The sequence below is a fragment of the Ipomoea triloba genome, chromosome 7, assembly GCF_003576645.1.
Source record: "Ipomoea triloba cultivar NCNSP0323 chromosome 7, ASM357664v1".
NCBI lineage: Eukaryota > Viridiplantae > Streptophyta > Magnoliopsida > Solanales > Convolvulaceae > Ipomoea > Ipomoea triloba.
This window is the reverse complement of record NC_044922.1, coordinates 27,827,263-27,849,711: the sequence shown is the minus strand read 5'-3', so window position 1 is coordinate 27,849,711 and position 22,449 is coordinate 27,827,263. Positions and strand designations below refer to the sequence as shown.

Genomic DNA, 22,449 nt, shown 5'->3' with positions numbered 1-22,449 from the left:
GGGGGGTGTCAACAAGGAAGAATATGCATCAACTCAAAAAAAAAAAAATGATTTCATGAAAATGATTATAAAACTTTTGTAAAGAGATTGGATTTTTTCATATGTGGTTGCTACCAAATTTTAAGTCCTATTTTGTGGACTTCATGTTATCGTGGAGAGTATAAATTCATTATTATTGATATCATAAATGTGATTAGTTGTTGATTTGTATAGCATGTTTAATTTTTTTTAAAAAAAATCCATAATTATATCCAATCTTTGATTAATCAATGCCAAATATTTATATTTTGATTAATTATTACCAAATATGACATTTGTCATACAATTTAATATATGCATTCATTTGAACCACATGTTAAAAACATAAAAAGTACAGAGTGGGTGGAGCACGATTCTCAAATCTAGAAGATTATAAATTTGATTCTTGTAAATATATTTTTAGTCAAGCTGGTCACATAGTGTCTTTCCCATACTATTTAGTGATTCACTTCTAATGTGATTTTACGGGTTAATTTTACCTGCACACTCTCGAAATAGTAGCTAATGTATACTTTCCTCTGTCACTCAAAAAAAGACCATAAGTTTACTATCTAAGTAAAAATCTTGCCACATATATTAATTTTATTATTAAAATAAGACAAGAAGATAAGTTTACTCTGGTGAGTATATGCCTCACGAACTCAATTGATTCGATTCGATTGATTACTCTAAAGTCTTCTGCAACTGGGGTTGTAAAATTTGTGGTTGTAGTCAATCTTCAACCTTTTCACACATACTTTATTAGGCGAATGGTTTCGCTTGGAAGCCTCCAACAGTCGCCTGTCGCTACTGATATATATATATATATTGCGTGTTTTAGCGTGTATGTATACAACTATACAAGCAAGCATTCAAACCAATCATATATATTATTTGATTTGACTTGTTCTCTGTTTTCACTGGAAGAAGCCTCACCACTTTCTTCCCTTTCAAAATCTTTATCCCAAAAGGCCAAAACTCACATATACACACAACCACACATATACATATAGAGAGAAATGAATGTATGACAAAAGATGGGGTCATGGGGGAAGTGCTTCAATGGGCCTGCGTTTTTCTTCATTTCCTCTCTATCTCTCTATAAAGATTAGATTTTTAATCTCTGGGCAAAAGGCGATCACCTTTTTGTGTTGATATATCAGTTTCTGTTCTTCATTTTATTTTTTTTCCAAATATTTTGGCGGTTTTTTCTCTCCGGGAGAGATGGGGGCGTGCGTTTCAAGGCCGGAGAGCTGTGTAGGCGGAAAGTCTGGAGCTAAAAAGAGGAAGAGAAGAAGGATCACTGCTATCAAGAATAGGGCTTCTTCTTCACGTTCATCTGATCGTTGTAGTGATCAAGTTGAAAATGCTTTGCCTTCAGATGGCTCCTTCAACAATCCCAGCTTTTATGGTATGATTTTTCTTGCTTGTATAGTTGTATGTATATCTATCTGTATGTGTTTTTTTGTATAACGAGCGAAATTCGTAGTCATTATTCGTGTGCATGGATAAATCTAGTCCTATGATCCTAGCCGACGGAGTACAAGGACCTAAGAAGCTTATGTTAACTATAGCTGATTGGTTGAGTCAAACTTAGAACCTTTAAGTTAAGAACTAACAGCCTGATCAATTTGGTTGTGTTGCCCTAATGTTTTTTTGGTGATGATGTTTTGTGAGTGTTAGGAGCTTTGAAATTTGTACCTATGAATTGAATGATGTGTTTTGTCTCGACTAAATTACAATACCTAAATTGAATACTTGAGGGCACGCACGGATAAACTTTGCTTTGTAACCCTAGACGGCAACGATCCATAAGGGGTAAACCAGTCCACATTGTCCATAGTTAACTAGACTTTGTGACCCTGGCTAGGAAAGGACCACAACAGGAGGTAAACCAGCCTATGTTTCTCATAACGGGTTGTGTGTCTATCTCAAAAAGACCAATATGCCACTCTCATCGAGAATCAAACTTGAAACTTGTGATTATCAAGCCAATAATATGAACATCTTTGTTGGGATTTTTACCAGTTATATGTTTTAGTGGATTGTGTTTGTTGAGTTGTTAATGTTTGGCTGAAAGTATTTGGGAAAGTTGGGTGGTTGGGCTTTAGAGAGTGGGTGGGAAAGTAGTTCAAGAAAGAGGTTTTTGGTCAATACTTTCATGGACTAAGTGTGACAGTCTAACCTAAGAAGAAAATGCTGGTTTCAACATTCAAATGAAACCTTCCAACATAGATAGTCTAAGGAGATAGGAAATGGGAAAGCAATTACTTTTTTTCTATGATTTTTGACTCTCAATCTTGAGGATTTGTGTATAGAGATACAAATTGTTCAGACTGTATTTATGGAATAATATTAGCTAATATCCAGAGATCTTAATACGCGAACCTGTTTGTATATCTTGGCTTGACTGTGCTGTGTGGATACAGCATTGCGAGAGTGGACAATAGTAGATATGGTTTCAGTGTCGTCTAGCAGAAACTTCTGCAGATCGCTTAATGATCTTCCTCGAACTCTTTTGCGTGTTTCTTTTGAATCACTGTTTTACTTGGTTAGGAATATTAGCTTCCAGAGACTAATAAGTTTCTGCATATATGATTGGTGAGAGCAGGGAGTGTTGAGGAAGCCTGGTTTGATTCTGCTGCAATATTCGAATCTGATTGCTGCAGTGATGAGGAATTCCAGAGTGTTGCTGATGGTATCTCGCGAATTTCATTTTTTTTTGTCTACTGATTGTAGTTTGAGGATAATCTTATGTCAATGTAACACACTCGTTACTTCTACAGATGTTCACTCTCTCGATGGCTTTGAAACCGAGCATGTTCACATGCCCGGGAATTCATCAGCCAGCTGCAATTCTACTTGTAACTCTGTCAGCGGGATTGCTAAAACTCGTATCCAACCAAACAGCTCAGTGTATCCGAAAGATGCTAATTCTGGACAGCGAAATGAGGTAAAACCTGTGTTCCTCAGTGAAACCTCGTTGTCTATGAATGGAAGCGTTGGGTTGGATAACGATAGGATTCTTCCGAATAACTGCCTGCCCTGTCTTGCTTCTACTGTCCCTCCCGTTGAGAAACGAAGATCCTTGAGCTCCAGTCCTCGAAAGAAGGCTGCATTAAAACTGCCCTTCAAATGGAAAGACGGGAATTCTAATTCTTCTTTAGGTAAGTTTATGAATCGATGTGATTGCAGCTATGTATTGGTCTCGAGCCTACTACTTAAGGGCACTATACCCTAAAGAAACTGGCCCTTTTCATGATATGGAACTAATTGTGAGAGAAAGAAAGCTAAAATGGTAATGTTTCTTTGTTGCTTGTAGTTTCATCGAAGTCACTTCTGCAAAGACCAAATGCGGGTTCTCAAGTACCAGTTTGTCCCTTGGAGAAGAGAATCCCCAACAGTTGGTCTCGCATTGAAGCCGGTTCTTTCAGAATTCGAGGAGAGAACTACTTCCGGTAAGCAATCTCCATCCTCCTAGTTCATGTGATATAGTTACTAATTCCTCACGCACCTGTTAGCCTTAACTGCACAGTTTACTCTTGTCGGGACTCAAACTTGTCATCTATGTTCTGATACCACTTGTTAGGATTAAGTGCGCCTAACAATCCTCTAGCCACCTGGTGCTAGACTTGGCCTTTCAGCCTTTCAAATATTCGTATTTCCGGTTTGCAGGGACAAGAAAAAGGACTTTGCTCCAAATTATGCTGCATATTACCCAATTGGCGTCGATGTATTTCTATGCCAGAGGAAAATAAACCACATTGCTCAGCTCGTGGAGCTTCCTGTTATCGAATCTTCAGCCAACCTTCCACCCATTCTCGTCGTGAATGTCCAGGTATTGCTCGTTTTATGATCAGCTATCCCCCCCTCGACGTTTCAACTGATTCTGAAATTCAAACATTATTTTGCATATAACACGCAAACAAGTTCTGCTTCTTGAATTGCCACTTGCCTTTACAGATACCATTATACCCAGCCACGCTTTTTCAGAACGAAACAGATGGAGAAGGAATAAGTTTCGTTCTGTACTTCAGGCTTTCTGATAGTTACGCGAAAGAGCTTCCATATCATTTTCAAGACGGTATAAGAGTAAGCTTACACGCTATATACTAGAACAGACTTTTTTCTTGAATTCTATCTATATGTGCTTCAAAAACTGTCAAAAAAAAAGGTTAAAACAACTTTTTTTTCTCAAGGATGTTTGCTGTTTTTGCTGCAAAACTGCAGAAGCTGATCAACGATGAAATGGAAAAAATGAAGGGTTTTCCAATAGACAACATCGTACCATATAGGGAACGGTTGAAGATCCTAGGTCGTGTAGCAAATGTGGACGATCTGCCTTTGAGTGCAGCAGAGAGGAAGCTAATGCATGCCTACAATGAAAAACCTGTCCTTTCTCGTCCTCAACACGAGTTCTATGAGGTAAGTTTAGGTTTGTTCTTGTCCACATAAAACCGGAATGTGTGTTGAAGTAACACTATTGAAAAACCCGGGATTTCCAACCACCAGAAAGTGGTAAAAAACTTAAGGTTTGTGATCATGAACGGCCTTTTCAACCACTTTGGGAATCCGAAATACTTTTAGTTGCTATTACTGGCCCAACTACTTTGGTGGTTGGAAAGTAGTCTTTTTTAAAGTGGTCAGAAAAGTTGAAAATTTTACTGATCTTCCGTTTATCATAAGAAGTGATCAGTAATATAATTGACTAGTCTCCACGAAGACAATTCTTTTTAGTGATTGTTTCTTACCTTCTTGACTATATATATGCCATTTTTACTGCAGGGAGAAAATTATTTTGAAATTGATTTAGATATGCACAGATTCAGTTATATCTCCAGGAAAGGTTTTGAAGCATTCTTAGATAGGCTAAAATACTGCATCTTGGATTTTGGCCTCACAATTCAGGCAAGTATTGTAATCCGAGACTAATTCAATCGAGTTTCAGTTGATTCAATTTGGGATGCTTTTCATTTCACTTTGGGATCTTTCATGACAATACTCTTATGTTCTTGTGAAACCAGGCTAACAAATCCGAGGAATTGCCAGAGCAGGTGTTATGTTGTATAAGGTTAAATGAAATTGACTATGAGAATTATCAGCAACTAGGGTTGAATCAAGAGCCCCTTGAATAGGTGGATATATAGGTTTATAGTCTTCAAAGATGGAAGATTTTTGCTCCCGAAGTGAGGGCAGTTTACCTCTTCTACATGATTTGAGGAATACTAAACAAGAGTTGTTTATCTAATGTATATATCTTTAGTGGTGACCGCGGATTGATGGTTTACCTCTTCTACATGATTTACAGATTATTACATATGATCGGTTTATTCAGTGTACATTCTCATTGATTATGGATGGGTGGTTTACCTCTTCTACATAATTTACGGATTATTACATAGGAGCGATTTACCTCATGTACATCCTCAATAGTGACTATGAGTTGACAATTTACTTCTTTCCTCTTCTACATGATTTGCTCCCAGTGTACATCCTTAAAAGTGATTAAGTTAGTGGTTTACCTTTTCTACACGATTTGTGAGTCATTACACAAGAACGATTTACTCAGTGTACATCATCAATAGTGACTTCAGTTGTTGTTTATTTTGTGTGTGTGTGAGTGTGGGGGGGGGGGGGGGTTGGGGCTAAAAGATGTTGTTCTTTTATGATTTTTTTTTTTTTGGAATAATGGTCAAATAGGTCATTCAACTGTACACCAAATTGCAATTAGACCATCGAAGTAAAAAAAAATACAATTGAATATCTGAACAATACAAATTTAACCCAAATGACCTATTTACCTGAAGTGGCGGTTATCGATTTTAAAAATAATTTTAAATAAAATAATTAATTTAAATTAAAAAAAAAAAAAAAAAACTGCCAGTCGGAGACGATCTTCGTCTCTATGGCCAGGGAGACGCTTAAGACCCTTTTTGGTATGCAGTTGTGACCTATTTGACTCTTAATTTTTTTTTTTAACACCACATGTGAAACAACCAATGTAACAGGAACAAGTTTTACTAAGTTGTCATTGTTCTTAACGACTGTCAGTCTCGATCTGTATATTTTTACTTTATGTATAGATTACAACGGAGAAAGTTACATGATATAATTAAAGATTAATTGACATCAGCAGCCCATGATATTGTTAGCCTTAATCCGGGGTTTCTCCGGCACCGTGCCATCGTTACCGGCGAGAGCTTGGTACTTATCTTTCCTGGTAAAAGTAGTGCATTCATATGAAAGAGTCGCCGCGATAACCCTCTGTATATAGTTTGCCACCTCGTGGCTAGACTTGCCGGAGTGACATGTCAGCTCCGGCGGGAGCTTGTTCAAGAACGTGACCTCGTACGCGGGGCTAGGGTTCATGAAGAAAGTAGAAGTGATGAAAAAATCACAAAATACAAGCAGTTAAACACAAATATCAACTATAGCGGGAGGTTAGATTCTAAGGTCATTTAAATTATTACTTGGGGTTCATGAAGAAGTAGAAGTAATGAAAAAATCACAAAATACAAGTAAGCACTTAAACACAAATATCAACTATAGGCGGAGATTAGATCCTAAGATTATTTAAATTATTACCTGGGGTTCATGAAGAAGTAGAAGGGGTCCATCCCTTTCCAGCCACGCGCCGTCGTGCCATGGAACATGCTCATCCGGTTCACCATCGCGACGGGGACCAGCTCGCCGGTCAGCTCGGCGAAGAGCGAGGAGAACCGGAGCAGGAACGGTTCACGGCAGGTGGTCCCCTCCGGGCAGATGGCGAGGTCGCCGTCTTTGAGGAGGCGCGTGATCATGCACGCGTCGGCAGCGCGGTCGCGGGAGAGGCGGGCGGTTTTGATGGGCGAGATGAGCTCGGAGAGGCGGGAGACGGAGTAGGTGACGACGGGGATGCGGCGGCCGAGGGCGGCGGAGAGGAAGATGGGATCGAGGAGAGTCCGGTGAGAGCAAATGAAGAGGACGCCGGAGCGGCCATTGTGGGCCGCTGGCGGCGGCGGCGGAGTGCCTTTGACGGTGACGCGGACGCCGAGTGCCCAGAAGGCGTAGTAGACGAGGGGCATGGGGAGGAGGGAGCCGGCGGCGATTCTCAGACATGCGAGGAAGAAGCCGACCGGAATCCAAAGAATGGTGAGAAGAGCGACGATAGGGTTGGGCTTTTGCACTAGCCGCCCGTCGTGGAAGATGACCGGTTTGGGAAGCTTGTCTATGGTTACTGCTTTCACCTTTGGATTTGGAGGAACAATGTATCCTTCCTGAAAAGAAAATGACATATTTTTAAATATTTTTTTTAGTACTACTAACTATGTTACAATGTGTTATTGTTCATAACTACTTTCTCAACCTACTGAAATACATTGAGTCCATAGTTGCTTCCACAGAGGTTCGAACCCACTCCCATCATGTGAGAGTGTTAATCGAGATACCGGATGCCACATATTTTTAAAGATTTAGTCTACTGTGACTTGTGAGAAATTTTTAAGAAAGTCATTTTGTATGTAATCAGCTATCAGTTATCAGTTAACATTTAATTTACTAAATATCTTTCTACAATTTTTTAATGCTATTGATGGATACCTCTGAGAAGGGTACCTGGTATCTGGAGCCTACAGACCGACTTCGCTTTCTCAGTGGGTGGGCCGGGTATAAAGGCCCAAGTAGGTCGGCTGAGTTAGGCAGTCAGGTCGTGGTGCTCGACCTGGTGCGGCACTCAAAGGCGGCAAGACAAGGGATATGTTGGGAATCTTAGAAAATTTGTTGGGATTCGTTCCTAATTGAAATTTAACCGTATCTTTGATGGTTTGAGCAGTAGCTTTCCTAAAGTTAAATTCATTAATTTCTCCCTTGTTTCCTTTCTAAGACCAATTAATCTTGTATAAATACCCATGTGTCTCATTGTAAAGAGTTCTGATTTTAATGCAAGTGTAATTATTCTGTCAAATTGTTCTTGTCTCTTTTACTTCATTATTCTTTTAAATTTTACGGTAGTGTTGGTCTGTCATGCGGTTACTTTGTAGCCGTAAAACCAACCGCTATCCAATAATCAAACTCACTAATTCAATCATCTAACATCAATTTACCAAACACCCTGTGAGTTTTCTCAATACCAATAAAAAGTATAAAAGTATGTATATACTTAGATATAACTTGAGAGTAGCTTAAATATGGTATTTTTGTTTTAATAAATTGGATTGGATGAAAATAAAATGTGAAAATGGCGTGATCAAACTAACCTTGCAAAGCTCCATGAAGGGGGCATCCGTGTGGCGATCACCCAACCCAATCTCCGGCCGAGTCTCCCCAAAAGCCTTCTTCAACGCATCGGCTTTGTTCTTCCCAACCAGCACACCGGGCTTCTTCACCAGCCCGGTAGCCCTTCCCTTCCACGTCGAAATCTCCGTCCCCAACACCATGTCGGCGCCCAGGAAGTCCTTCAGGAACGCCTCCACCATCACCGTCGGGTTCGCCGTTAGCACGCACCGTGCCCCCCCGCACGACGAGAACACGCGCCACGACTCCGGGTGGAGGTCCCCCGTGTAGAACTTCGGCAGGACGGCGCGTGCCACGGATTCTATGCTCGACACCTTCATTCCGGCGAACGTGGCGAAGATAAGCACCTGGTTCAGTTGGTGCATGCGTTATGAATTTTATTTGCATGTGCGATGAATAGTTATAAAGAACTTGGTGAACATTCACTGTGGTTTTATTTTTAGTACTACTGAGTCTGTAAACACAACACACCTACCTAGAATTTAGAAAAAACCTTTTTAAAAATCTACAATGAAATCTATCAAAATAGAAAAGACCTTGTGGTCAAGTGACATGAAGTGACTTTCCCAAATTCGAGCCTTAGTGGGGACGATATTGACTAGTTGAGTTTCAATAGGTTGAGACAGTATATATAGAAATGGACAGATACTACATGTAACAAGATTAACAGTAATAAAAAAAAAACTAACAAAATAGAAAAGATATTTAAGTTTCTAATGTACCATAATATTCCTAAAATGAGTAAAAAACATTTAAAAACCATAACTAATACTAATCTTACTATTAAGACATGAAATTTAACGGGCTAAACATGGTAATGACTTAAGAGACAGGTACTAACCCATTATTTATTTTTATATCATGTTGAGAATTATATTGTTGGGTTTATGCATTTTGAGCATAAATATAATATAAACATAAATGTGTAGTCCAATTATCAGCTTAGCTTTTTAGTTGAGATGCAACACATGCTGGTCTGTGACTACCAGCTTAAGCTTTTAGGTGAGATGGAACACATGTTTCAATTATGCACATACCTGGATCCCTGCGTTTTCGGAAACAAAGTAGTAGAGAACTCCAACTAAAGGGGTAGCCAAAAGCAAGAAAAGAAGCCTAAAAACGCCACCGGCTTCAAACGCTATGAGTGCAAAATATGGAAAAGAGCTACGCCCTCTAAGCAGCGTTCCGTCCATGTCCGCCACCACCGTATCCTTTTCGCGGTCAATTGATGAACATTTATCGACAGTCGGAAAGGTTGTCGAGACCACCATTTTAACCGATGAACTATTTTAATATGTTGGGATCCAAATTTATATTCTTGATAAGCTAAATCAATTTATTCTGGCTTTATACACTGAATAGAATTGGAGGGTTGGTTGAAGTTGATGAGTTTGGTTGGGTATAGTATATATATAGAGAGGAATGAAAATGCGACAATTTTGGAGAGCATAGAAGAGTCAGTAATGGTGATGGCTTAGAGACAGAGCCTCCAATCTAGACCTAGGTTTCTGCTAACTGTGCTTTAATTCATAGTTCCAAACGCCATTTCTAAAATTTTTGTCCTTCAATTCAAATAATATAAAATTCATGCTACAAGAAAAATCACGAATCGTGATAGAAAAATTCAGATTCACGTTTTGGGATGGGATTTGTTTGTTACATTTTTTGGATGATAAGAAAAATCAACATCTACTAAATCCTGCGGCACTAATAAGATCATGTGCAACGTTGAGCGAGAGGGTTCCATGAATATCATCTGCTGCACTCTGTAAATTAAATATTGATATATTTGTATATCACACAATGAGATTCTAATAGCTATCACAGTATGTGTTGGTATATTTTTTTGGGGAGTTAAGGCCGGGTCTAAATTGAAATGAATATAATTGCACTAATTCATCAAACAAATCTATTTTAAAAGAAGAAAGACCCAACCGAATGAGGGTTTAAGTTATTTCGATCGTTTGTTATCTAGTTGACGATCTAAAGATGGAAATGTTCAGATTCAATTAAAAGTTTAAACTATGGCAATGTTCATATTCAATTAAAAGTTTAAACTTCCATACACACTTCCTCATCACATGTGATGCGTCAAGCAACATGGAGAATGTAGGTTTTGCTTCAAAGTAAAAGTTTAAAACAAGACCCTTAATCAAAGGTCAATGGTTCGATCCTTGACTTTGGGTATGGAACAATCTTAAATCTCCAGATCAGCTGTCTCATTCAATAAAGGTGCCTACAATCTAGCGAGGAAATTAGTCGTGTTCGACGATGGAAATCCTGGGCTACGCCAAAAAAAAGTTTAAAACCAGTATATAATTTATGACATATAGGTTTCAAGGTAATAACCACTACACATACACTTATAGCCATTAAATCTATAAGTCATAATCAACTAACTTGATCAAGTATGGTATCTATTCAAAGCTTTTGTCTTTATACACTGCAGACAAATGATGGCTTAATACTTCGGATTAAACGGAAATTTTTGGCTCAAAAGTCAACAACAAACTCATAATACAATACCTAAGAGCATTATTCCTAGTCACCACCATCTATTTTTAGTCTTTTTCTTGCAAGACGAAATTGTCTAACTCTTTCAAAATTATTTTTATCAAAGTAATTACATTTTTCATCAGCAAATATGTATTTTTCTATATTAATATAATTTAGAAGTTGTTTCTTTTGAATTTTTAATGAAATAAGTCTTCTTTTTAGTATTTGTTTTTACTCCAATTCACTAAACTACCTTTTGAACCTTTGCGGAGGCACACCCCTTCTCTAAATACTTCGATAAAAATAATTTTGACGAAGTTACGTTAGACAAATTTGTCTTGCAAGAAAAAAAAAAAGACTACAAATTTTAGACCTTGATATTATGGACAAGATACTTTTGCATGCATTCAATTTGTAATGCCTTTATTGCATTCGGAAACACTTCCAAAAATTTCTGATTTACAAGAAAGTTTGTATTTACCTTACTTGGCCAATAGACAACTCCCCGTGTGAGTTAAACTTGAAATCTTGTTATTACTAAATCAACTAGTATTTTCACCCGTGCGATGCACGAAATGGATTTGTTATAATATATTAAGAATATTTGGATCGATATATAATTATATAAATTATAACATCAAACATTATATAGTACAAGTGAAGATATGATTTGGATTGATTATGTTTTCTGATGCTATCCTTGTTTGAATTTTAGCAAATAGTTGCTTAATTTATAGCTAATGTGTAGATGTACACATGTGGTGCTGGAATTTTAGAGATTTTATATATCACTAGTATTTTCACCCGTGCGATGCACGGAATGGATTTGTTATAATATATTAAGAATATTTGGATCGATATATAATTATATAAATTATAACATCAAATATTATATAGTGCAATTGAAAATATGTTTTGGATCGATTATGTTTTCTGATGCTATACTTGTTTGAATTCTAACAAATAATTGCTTAATTAATAGCTAATTTATAGATATACGCATGCGGTGCTGGAACTTTAGAGATTTTATATATTGTTTATGATTTTTATAAATTAGGCAAATATGCTCGTTCTCTAGTAACTCAGTTATAGTATTCAATTGCTATTCTAATTCATGTGTATGGAAGATATATTTTCGTGTAGATATATTGCAATTTTGCCATCTTAGAAAAAAATATAATATCACCGGTTGTATTTACACATTATTAAAAACCTCTTTGTAAACAACATTGGTAGTAGCAACACAATTTTATCCATCATCGTCTAGAACTAATTAACACTTTCAGACTATCAGGATGGGTGACTCGAGAAAAAGCCATGTACAATTGACTGTGATTAAAAACTGGTTTTTATCAGCAATCTGCATGAGTCTTCCTTGCATGCAACAAATATCACAAAAATCCAGTGTTCTAAAATAAGTGTTTAAATGCAATATGTAGATAATTTGCAATGCATTATATATCATTAATTTAATTACTTGTCGGTTAGTTATTGCAACATCTTAAGGTACACTTATATTTTGATATTTAGTAAGTATAACTATATTAGAGAAAAATTTCACCTGGGAGTAATGAGATAATCAGTTGAGTGATTGTTGGTTGACCGTAGAGTGCTGATATTCTCTGGACAAATAATTGTTGGAAAAAATAGCATAAAATGACATTTTAGTGGCTATATTGTGGTACAAATATATGTGGAGTCCACTTTCGATTTGGGTCGGGTCAAAGTGGATTTGAGTTCTTAGTAGTTAGACGAAAAGTTTGATATATTGTACGCTCAAAAAAAGATAATGGGTGAATGAGAAATTGGTTCTCAAAGTTGATCCATTTGAGTTAGAAAAAGGGAGAGAAAAAGCTTTCAAGTAGCTTTTGTTCCACATTGATTTGGGAAGTGGGTTTGCACAACTACTTATACAAGAGTCTTTCTAAGGCTCATTGAATTGTATAGCATAGAGGCTCTCTCTCGCGCGCGGGGGGGGGGGGGGGGGGGGGGCAAACCAAGCAAACAAAGCATATGATGTTGTTAACCTTATTTTGATTTATATTGGTGAATTGGTTTTATCTTGGATATTATTTTGGTATAGTTGAATGGGTATTGATTTGGAAGATGAAGACGCATGAATGAGATTTGGTTGTTAAAGTTGATGATGGTGATTGAAATAATTTTTTCAAGATTGGTTGTTGACATGTATTCTGCATGATGTGGAAGTCTTGTCGANGGGGGGGGGGGGGGGGGGGGGGGGGGGGGGGGGGGGGGGGGTGCAAACCAAGTCCCTGAAAAAACTTCAAAAGGCTTGACTCGTGTGCGCCTACACCTGCAGGCACGAATGACGTCGTTCAGAAAATGGATTGGACTTGCGGGTTGAGTTATGCCAAATTTTCGTAACATCATCCATTCGAAATGATTTTTTTTTTACCATATTTTACAATATTACGCAAATCTTAACAGTATATGAGTGTTTTGGGCAGGGAGTAAAAGTTGAGGATATTGTTTTTATTATACTGCATTGCAGTGAAATATATGTACTGTATTATTACGATTAGTAATTTTAATCTAGAATTGTATTACCATATTTTACAATATTACGCAAACCTTAAGAGTATATGAGTGTTTTGGACGGGAAGTTAAAGTTGAGGATATTATTTTTATGAATAGTATAGATTGTTTGACTAATTTAGATAAGATTGATTAGTATAATTAATTGTGATGATTGCTACTTTAGAATTTTTCTTAATTTTATATGAGTAATGCTAGAGACCCCTAATATTTTTCTCTTCCAATCCATTCCTAATGATGTGACAATATCTAATTGGTAACTAACTTCTATTTTGAATTAGTGGTAGGATTAACCAATTCATCACACTCAATGAATGGATGCCACATAAGGAGAAAAATATTAGAAGTGAAATTTAGGAAGAGAAAAAAACTTTTTTCAATTTATACGGGGAAAGGGTCAAATAAGCCCCTAAATATTATTTGAAAAGCCAATTAAACCCCGACCCTAACATTTAAAAAGTACAATTAGGCACTTTAACATGTTAAATTGAGACAAAAAAGTCTAAAAACTAATAAATGACATGCAATTGCAGGTCATTTACTGTTCCGGTCGCCGTACCCCGGCGGAAGACGACCAATTCAATGGCGGAAGGCGACCAATTCCTCCATGGAAGGCACAAGTGGTTCCGCCATGGAATTGGTCGCCTTCCGTCGGGGTATGACCGGTCGTCGAAATTTCTCCGAAACAGTAAATGACCTGTAATTGCAGGTCATTTACTGGTTTTTGGATTATTTTGTTCTAATCTAACATGTTAAAAGGCATAATTATACTTTTTAAATATTTAAGAACGTTTGTTCTCAAAAAAAAAATATTTAAGGGTATAATTAATTTTTCAAATAATGTTTAAAGCCTTATTTGACCATTTTATTATTTATATTTATATATTTTACCCAAAATCTTTTCAGAATTTCAAATTTTCAAATGAGAATGCGGCAATTCCAACGTACCACCGCCACTGCGCCACCAAGATTATTAAAATAATAAAGGTGGCCCACGCGCCGTCAACAACGTGTCCCCATGCACCCACTCACAAGTCACAAAATTTGAAACAATGTTCAAATGATAATCTTCGATTATTTGGCTGTTAATGAATTGTCGGAATCGTCGGCGGCCGGTGAAGAGCTCAGCTCTGTTTCATACGGATCGCTGGTTATCGTCGGTAGCTGTTGGAATTTACGTAGGTGCTGTGTCGCCGCCGGCAGGGTTTGGAATTGAACTTATCGAACCAAAACATTTTTAGGTTGGAAATTAGCAATATCACACCATCATTGTCATATATAGTTATATATACAAACTAGATTTTCATGTTCATCAGATTAAAATTTTAAATATTTAATATTTTTTAATATATAAAATTTATATACATAAAAGCCACATTAAAAAAGTGGTATTAAATTATTAGAAAATACTAAAGAATAAAGAAAAAAAAGGTCAAAATTTAAAATTATTAAAAAATAAAGAGTAAAATTGATTTAGAAACTATAAACAAGACATGTAAAATGAAACGTCGAATTATAATAGTATACAGCTTATTTGAATTTTCGTCATTTAAACTATCCAAATTATTTTATTATGCACTTACAAACCTTTTCATATTAATTTATATTCAAATTAATTTTTTTTGGAACTTAGCGGGCCCGATCATGACTTGCAAGTGTAGAGAGTGAGGCGGGCCAAAAACATTTTTCTATTATGAAAACTCTCAAATTCTACTCTATCAATTATACTTTCTAATGTGACAAGCATGGATAAAACATTTCCATCTTGTGGGTCCAAAAAAAATTGTCTATATCCAAGATTTGTGAAAGCAAAAATTGAGAGTACAAGTAGTATTTTTTCTTTGAAGCCGAAAAGTTGGTAGGCTTCGAAGTTCGCTCGGGCAAAGGGTGTGCTTTAAAGCTAGTCTTGCCAAACAATTGTTATTCTATGAATCAGGATTTACAGTACAAAATAAACCTCGTTAAAAAATTATGTGTATATAATTAATTGTTTATGTACCTATAGTTAGACCAAAGTTCACAATGTAATTTGCCCTCGCAAAAGGCAAACTATTATGTGGACATGGTCTAAAATAAACAATTTACATACTGAATGTTTACAATTGAATATTTATAATTTACATACTTGATATGGCAAAATACGAGTATTATTACGAAACGTATTTGATACCAAAACTTAGCCGATATATAGTTAGACCGTAATCTTTCTATTGAGTTAAGTATTGATGCTCGTTGGCTTGAAGGATGGTTAGAAGTGTCCGAGTCCGTCCTTAGTTGTCAATAAAAGCCAAAAAGTCTTCCTCTATGTACAATAAATGTGGTGTTTATAAGAGAGGAAGGAGACAAATTCTGTCCTCTCGGCAAGAAAAGCACATGAAGTCCATGCACAAGTCACAACCGGGTCCGAAAAGAGCCCTCACACATGTCCTAAACTTTAGGGGGGGAAGGAGGAGTCAAACAACCATACTGAGTGAGGTAGGTCAATACCGATCGTAGGAGATCAGGGTGTAGCTCAAAAAGTCGGGGCGCTGCATTTAGTCTAGCGAGGGTTGCTCAATCTACCATAAGGTCGGGTAGCGAGTAGAGTGCTCGGATGGGCTCGGTTTAGCCAAGTCTTAGTCAACGAGTTCGTTACCGACCATCAGGGTATGTTCTTCATCAATACTATAAACATTCAGTATGTAAATGGACACAAGTCCATCTTATAAAATGAATCCGAATCCATGATATTGCTCGCGAAAGGAGCGGGCTTTGGCGTGCATACGAGCTCAGTTTACAACTCTGCTCAATATAAAAAGATAAAAATAATAATCCTATTTGTGATCCCGTTAGGAAGTAAAACAACTGTATCGACAAGGACTAACCTGAAGACAACCTTTGATGTGTGGCTTACATGATTACAATAATGAATTTTCCATTTCAAAAACCAAAACCATATTCGACTAAAATAATTTATTAATTTCTCCATAATTGTGTCACATTCCCCCATGTTACGACGCCGTTTGAATCGCCAGTGCATCCCACTAACGGCCAGCGAAAACACAGTGCCAATGATCTTGTTCAAATATTTCCCTTTCCAGACATCACAAAAATATTTTAATTTTCTTTTCCTCCATTTTTGCTGCAGCAAAAATCATTCTTCAATATATAAAAGAAGAAATATATATATATATATATATATATATAATTTACTGAGTATATAGTGTATGTATAGGTGTTGTAGTTCATCTGAAATGATGAACTAGCCCTCTGCTTCTCCGCCTGATTTTGCAGCAAAATTTATTTTAGGGTTTGTGCCTCGATCCGTTTTTCAAAAATCAGTGTTGTTTTTGAACTTTTGATGCTTGAGATTTGAGATTTGAGAAGAGCTGAGGAATTTTGGCGTTGTTAAGGATGAAGCGAGGGAAGCTGGACTCACTGATCTCGGTGAGTCGGCTCAGATCGATTCAAGTGTTGATGGGGCTACTGTTTCTGTATCTGGTGCTAATGAGCTTCGAAATACCTCTGGTTTTCAGGAGTGGAGTCGGATTGGACTCGCCGGAGCTCCCGTCTCGGTCTCTGAGCTCGCTGCCGGTCCATCTCCGGAGGGAAAATTCGGTTTCTCGGCTTCCGACTAGGGCGACGCGTACACAGGAGGTAACGCCGAGGAGATTGGGGGAGTATAGGAAGGTTTCGGGTTTGGTGTTCGACGAGAGCTCGTTTGATAGTATCGACAAGGACGAGTTCTCGGAGCTCCATAAAGTGGTTAGAGACGCGTTCGTGGCGGGGAAGAAGCTCTTTGAGGAGATTGAATCCGGGAAAGTTCGGAGCGAGTTGGAGAATCGGACTCAGAGTGTGAACGAGTCGTGCCCTAACTCGGTGGTTTTGACCGGGCAGGAGTTTGTGGAGAGGAATAGACTGATGGTGATTCCGTGTGGACTGACCTTAGGCTCGCACGTGACGGTGGTAGGGACACCGCGGTGGGCCCACTCCGAGAAGGATTCCAGGATTGCGGCTGCCAAGGATGGGGAGGAGACTGTGATGGTGTCACAGTTCATGATGGAGCTTCAGGGATTGAAGACAGTGGACGGTGAGGATCCTCCCAGGATACTGCATCTTAATCCGCGGTTGAAAGGGGATTGGAGTGGTAGGCCAGTGATTGAGCAGAACACGTGTTATAGGATGCAATGGGGAGCTGCAATGAGGTGTGATGGCCTGAAATCCAAGTCTGATGAAGAGACTGGTAAGCATTTTCTTGTTTGTTTGGTAGAATGTGGTGACTGATTTTGATGTGAAGGTGAGTCTCTTGAGAGACCATCTTCTGCCCGTGAAACTCTCTTATGGATCCTTATATGTGTTTTACCGTCTTATGGATCTTATGTGATACCTGTAGTGTCAATATGAAAATGTAATGCTTACCCTGAAAACTCTAATACTAATTAGGAATAAATTGTCAGAGAAATATAATACTTTTGAGAAAAAATATAATACATTATTACATTTAAATCAAATGTAATATTTAGGGATTGAACAACTTATGAGAAGAAGTGTTAATACTAATCCAGGAAAAGTGTAATGCTAATCATAGATTGATTGATTGATTGTTACTTGTGATAGAAAATGTAATACTTATAATGAAAAATATGATATTTTTGATGAAAAATGTAATCTTTTTAAATGAAAATGTAATATTAGGGGTTGACAAGGTACTTATAAGGAAAATTGTAATACTTATGAAAAACCCGACTAGTGAGACGGTCTCATTATCTCATAGGAGATTTTGCCTTGATCTAAACGTTGCCTTTTTCCTTTTTGTAGTAAAGATTTAATAATTCTTCATGTTTTTGCACTTTCTGAAGCATGTTGAACTTGTGTGATTTATTGATAAGTTATTTCACTGGCTCATCTCACTAAGCATATATGTTAAATGTTGTTAACTAATTTAGTGGAACTCAATAGTTGAACCACTGTGGAGGCAACTATCATTATTGGGAAGTGATGTTAATGTCATATCATTCAGGTGTTGCAAGAGTATGTTTCTATTACACTCTAACCATTTTTGGAAGGCGCTAATGTAATTTTTAATTGTATATCAACTGATAGGTGTGGTTTTAGGCTGTTTGAAGTTAATATCTTTTCGGTGTTTCTTGCTATGTTTTTATTACATTGTAATTGTTAACTTCAGTTGCCACGAACTCGAAAAAGTTTGATGATCATCCTATAGCATGAGCAGTATTTCATATGTATGTGTAATGATGTATGCAATTATTATTATATACGGGTGATGCCTGACTTGAAGAAGTTTGGTAATCACTCTATTTTGAGCAGTATCTGTATGCTTATTTCCATATTTCATTTCATTCGTGTACATTTCTAATTTTCTGGACTATACAAAGTTGATGGGCAGGTGAAATGTGAGAAGTGGATTCGTGATGATGATAATCACTCTGAAGAATCGAAGGCAACATGGTGGTTAAAGAGGCTGATTGGAAGGACAAAGAAGAAGGTGTCAATTGACTGGCCATACCCATTTGCGGAGAACAAGTTGTTTGTATTGACAGTTAGTGCGGGTTTGGAAGGCTATCATATCCACGTAGATGGGAGGCATATTTCTTCTTTCCCCTATCGCACTGTAAGCACTCTACTAATGCCCTTGACGGTGGAGTTGAAATAAATAGATATGTCAAAAAATGTTTGTTATTGTTGCCAGGGGTTTACGCTAGAAGATGCAACAGGATTATCACTGAAGGGGGATGTTGACGTGCATTCTATATTTGCTGCTTCCTTACCCTCAACACATCCAAGTTATGCTCCTCAGAGGCACTTGGAAATGTTGCCCAGGTGGCGAGCCCCGCCTCTTCCTATTGAACCTGTGGAACTCTTTATTGGAATCCTTTCTGCTGGCAATCATTTTGCTGAGCGGATGGCGGTGAGAAAATCATGGATGCAACATGGATCTATTAGGTCATTGAAGGTTGTGGCCCGTTTTTTTGTAGCAATGGTAAGAAGTGGCATATTTAAGCAGTCTATATTAATGAAAAAATCGAGTCACCATGGCCGCGGTATATACTTATGTTCTTAACATGTGAACTTTGCAGCATGGAAGAAAGGAAATAAATGCGGAACTCATGAAGGAAGCAGAATTTTTTGGTGATATTGTTATAGTGCCTTACATGGATAATTATGATCTCGTGGTATTGAAGACTGTGGCAATCTGCGAATATGGGGTGAGTCACCATAAGACTTTATTTTTTCAGCTTCCATGTCCTTTTCTGGACTTCCCACCATCTAATAAACTTTCAAGTTTTCATGTCATCTTGCAGTCTTTCTGACCTCTCAGGAGTTTTGCAGGTCCGTACAGTCGCTTCAAAGTATATAATGAAGTGTGACGATGACACATTTGTACGGATAGATGCTGTCATGAATGAAGTTAAGAAAATTCGTCATGGCAGAAGCCTGTATATTGGAAACATCAATTACTACCATAAGCCACTGCGAAATGGTAAATGGGCAGTCACCTATGAGGTATGCACTTATTCCTTCTCTATTTTTGATCCCCTGGATGATTGGCCAACTTCTATGTGTGCATGTGTTTTTTTCCTGATTTTTAAAAAAGTATATTCTCCTTCCAAGTTCGACTCTCACCGGGAGCATTCTATTGGCCTTCTTGTTTTGAATTGGGTAAGCTATGGACGACCTAGGTTGGTTTACTTCCTTGTGGTCCTTTGCTGGCTAGGGTTACAAAGCGGGATTTACTTAATGCACACTCTCGGGTAGTGGCTGCAGGTTTCTCTCGTGATCCAAAAAAATGCATATTAACCCCTCTCTCTCACTATCTATGGGCCTTCTTTTTCCCTTTCAAATAAAGACAAGCTAAAATTGTGTCTATCTCAAATTAGATAAAGATGAAGTCTTGTTAGTTTATTGTTTCTTTTCTTAATTGAGTTCAAGTGCTACAGTTTGCTTGTGATTAGTTTCTTATCATGTTCGAGTTCAGAAGTTAACTGTCCCTACGGACAAATTGACGTCATTGTTAAATTTTTTTCTCTTGCACTCACTACTATCATTATTCTTTTGGTACATGTGAGTGGGCTGGAGGTTGTATTTGAATCCTCCTACGTAGAGTTACACGCTCATGCCCGCTATACTTCAATGGTTTTGTCTAAATGTTTTTCTCTACAGAACTGTAAATATTTGCTGAATGGCACAAATTGCTTTATCGGTGCCTGGGAGTTTACCCTAAATTCGCCTGTTTATCACCTCACTTTTGTTCTTGGGAGTTGCAGGAATGGCCAGAAGAAGATTATCCACCCTACGCGAATGGGCCTGGTTATGTCATCTCGTCTGATGTTGCGGAGTCCATCGTCTCTGATTTTGAGCAACATAAGTTGAGGGTATGATATCTTTTACTTGTATCAATTCCCTCTTTTCTCCCCTCGCCCCTCTTTGATTGTACTTCTATATCTGCATGTTTGTCCATCCCGCAAAGCATGAAAATTATGAAGGCACTACTGTTTAAATCTTTGTAACACGAAAATGGGAAATAGGGAAACATAGGATACAAAATGCTAGTGAAATTACAAGTATAAAAAGGAAAATGCTTCTTACCCCTCCTGATGTGGCTACCATTGATTGGGTGTCCATGAATTGGCTAACCCCACTACTAATTAAAAATGAAATTTAGTAACCAATTAAATGATGCCTCATCACGAGGGATGGATTGGAGGGGAAAAATAGGAGGGGTATCTAGCATTATTCATAAAGAAATATAGGGAAAAGGGTCAAATAGGCCCATAAGCTTTACTCGAAAAGTCAATTAGGCCCCTAAACTTTCAAAAGTTGCAATTAAACCCATAAATATGTTATTTTGGGCTTCAATGCACCAAAATAACATGTTTATGAGTTTAATTGCAACTTTTGAAAGTTTAAAGGCCTAATTGATTTTTCAAGTAAAGTTTAGGGGCCTATTTGACATTTTTCCCAAAAATATAAGCACGTATTTGCAAATATTTTTTCTTTAAATATGCATAAATATTACTCCGTAATTCTTTACTAGTTTCTGAAATGATTTATGGAGTTTCTGCAAATTCTTGAGAGGAAACATTTTTGAAACGTGGAAACGCTCACCCTTGAGGGTTTCTGTGGGAAAAAAAAGAGGAGATCCTTTAACACGTTTGACATGCTGCAGTTGTTCAAAATGGAGGATGTGAGCATGGGAATGTGGGTAGAGAAGTTCAACAATTCGAGGTCAGTGGAGTATGTTCACAGCTTGAAGTTCTGCCAGTTTGGATGCATCGAAGACTATTACACCGCGCACTATCAATCTCCGAAGCAAATGATCTGCCTTTGGGGAAAACTGCAAAGCCAAGGGAAAGCCCACTGCTGCAACGTAAGATGACAGTGGCTTGCTTACCTCCATCATGGCAAAGACGATGGCGCACAGACATTATTTACATGGGACTTTGAAGAGGAAACGAGGGGAAAATTCTGTGCGCTTGTACATATAGTTTGAGCTCGTTAGCGCCCGCCTTAGTGACATTGTTTACCCGCTAAATTCTTTCATTACTTGCTTCACATCAGCTGGGGCCATATTCTGTTGTTATCATTGCCTAGTTGATTCTGGGAATATGTTCTATGCCTAGTTGATCCTGGGAATATGTTCTTGAGACTGTATGGTGGGACTCTTTTTTTTTTTTTTTTTTTTTTGTTGTTGTTGAGAATTTTCAGTTTGTGTAATCTTTTAGTCTGGACAGTAGAGGAGAGCAGAATGAAGTAAAATTTAAAATTGATATTGCAGCTGTAAAGCTCATAGCTTTTGGTTTGGTTGTTTGGTCAGTCCACTTGCATTGAACACCAACATAAAAGTCACCCAAATGGGGCGATAGAGTGTGTGAAACATGATTTTTGTATTAAAATATTACGGAGTATAAATTTACTTTTTGTCTATACTCTTGATAAAGCTCCGCGTATTACTTCGTATTATACAAGATCGAAATTTACTTATAATCTTGAATAGTGACTGTCAATTTCTCGTCATTAAAAAAACATGAAAAGTCTCCTATCCAACTTAAAAACATCTACTCGAGTACTATATATGCTTCTTTAATTAAAACTTAAAAGACTATAATT

General features: G+C 37.5%; 3 protein-coding genes and 1 long non-coding RNA gene across 4 annotated transcripts; 2 read left to right on the top strand and 2 right to left on the bottom strand.

Annotated features, from left to right (window-relative positions):
• The first annotated feature begins 944 nt into the window (after positions 1–944).
• On the top strand, positions 945–5,490 carry LOC116024609. The gene is made up of 9 exons (XM_031265541.1): positions 945–1,429; positions 2,630–2,716; positions 2,805–3,185; positions 3,341–3,476; positions 3,694–3,856; positions 3,982–4,110; positions 4,249–4,443; positions 4,804–4,926; positions 5,043–5,490. The coding sequence occupies exons 1-9, from the start codon at positions 1,243–1,245 to the stop codon at positions 5,151–5,153; spliced, it is 1,512 nt and encodes a 503-aa protein (XP_031121401.1). The 5' UTR covers positions 945–1,242; the 3' UTR covers positions 5,154–5,490.
• Positions 5,491–6,084: 594 nt separating this feature from the next.
• LOC116026300 (glycerol-3-phosphate acyltransferase RAM2-like) lies at positions 6,085–9,560 on the bottom strand. The gene is made up of 4 exons (XM_031267780.1): positions 9,327–9,560; positions 8,253–8,636; positions 6,604–7,274; positions 6,085–6,376 (listed from the first exon to the last, which is right to left on the bottom strand). The coding sequence occupies exons 1-4, from the start codon at positions 9,558–9,560 to the stop codon at positions 6,148–6,150; spliced, it is 1,518 nt and encodes a 505-aa protein (XP_031123640.1). The 3' UTR covers positions 6,085–6,147.
• A 6,786-nt stretch (positions 9,561–16,346) lies between these two features.
• LOC116025336 (hydroxyproline O-galactosyltransferase GALT5-like) lies at positions 16,347–22,268 on the top strand. The gene is made up of 7 exons (XM_031266541.1): positions 16,347–17,563; positions 18,717–18,952; positions 19,031–19,321; positions 19,419–19,547; positions 19,672–19,845; positions 20,607–20,714; positions 21,509–22,268. The coding sequence occupies exons 1-7, from the start codon at positions 16,735–16,737 to the stop codon at positions 21,716–21,718; spliced, it is 1,977 nt and encodes a 658-aa protein (XP_031122401.1). The 5' UTR covers positions 16,347–16,734; the 3' UTR covers positions 21,719–22,268.
• On the bottom strand, positions 20,285–21,580 carry LOC116025337. The gene is made up of 2 exons (XR_004099679.1): positions 21,448–21,580; positions 20,285–20,784 (listed from the first exon to the last, which is right to left on the bottom strand). It is a non-coding gene; the product is annotated as an uncharacterized LOC116025337 (long non-coding RNA).
• Positions 22,269–22,449: the final 181 nt, after the last annotated feature.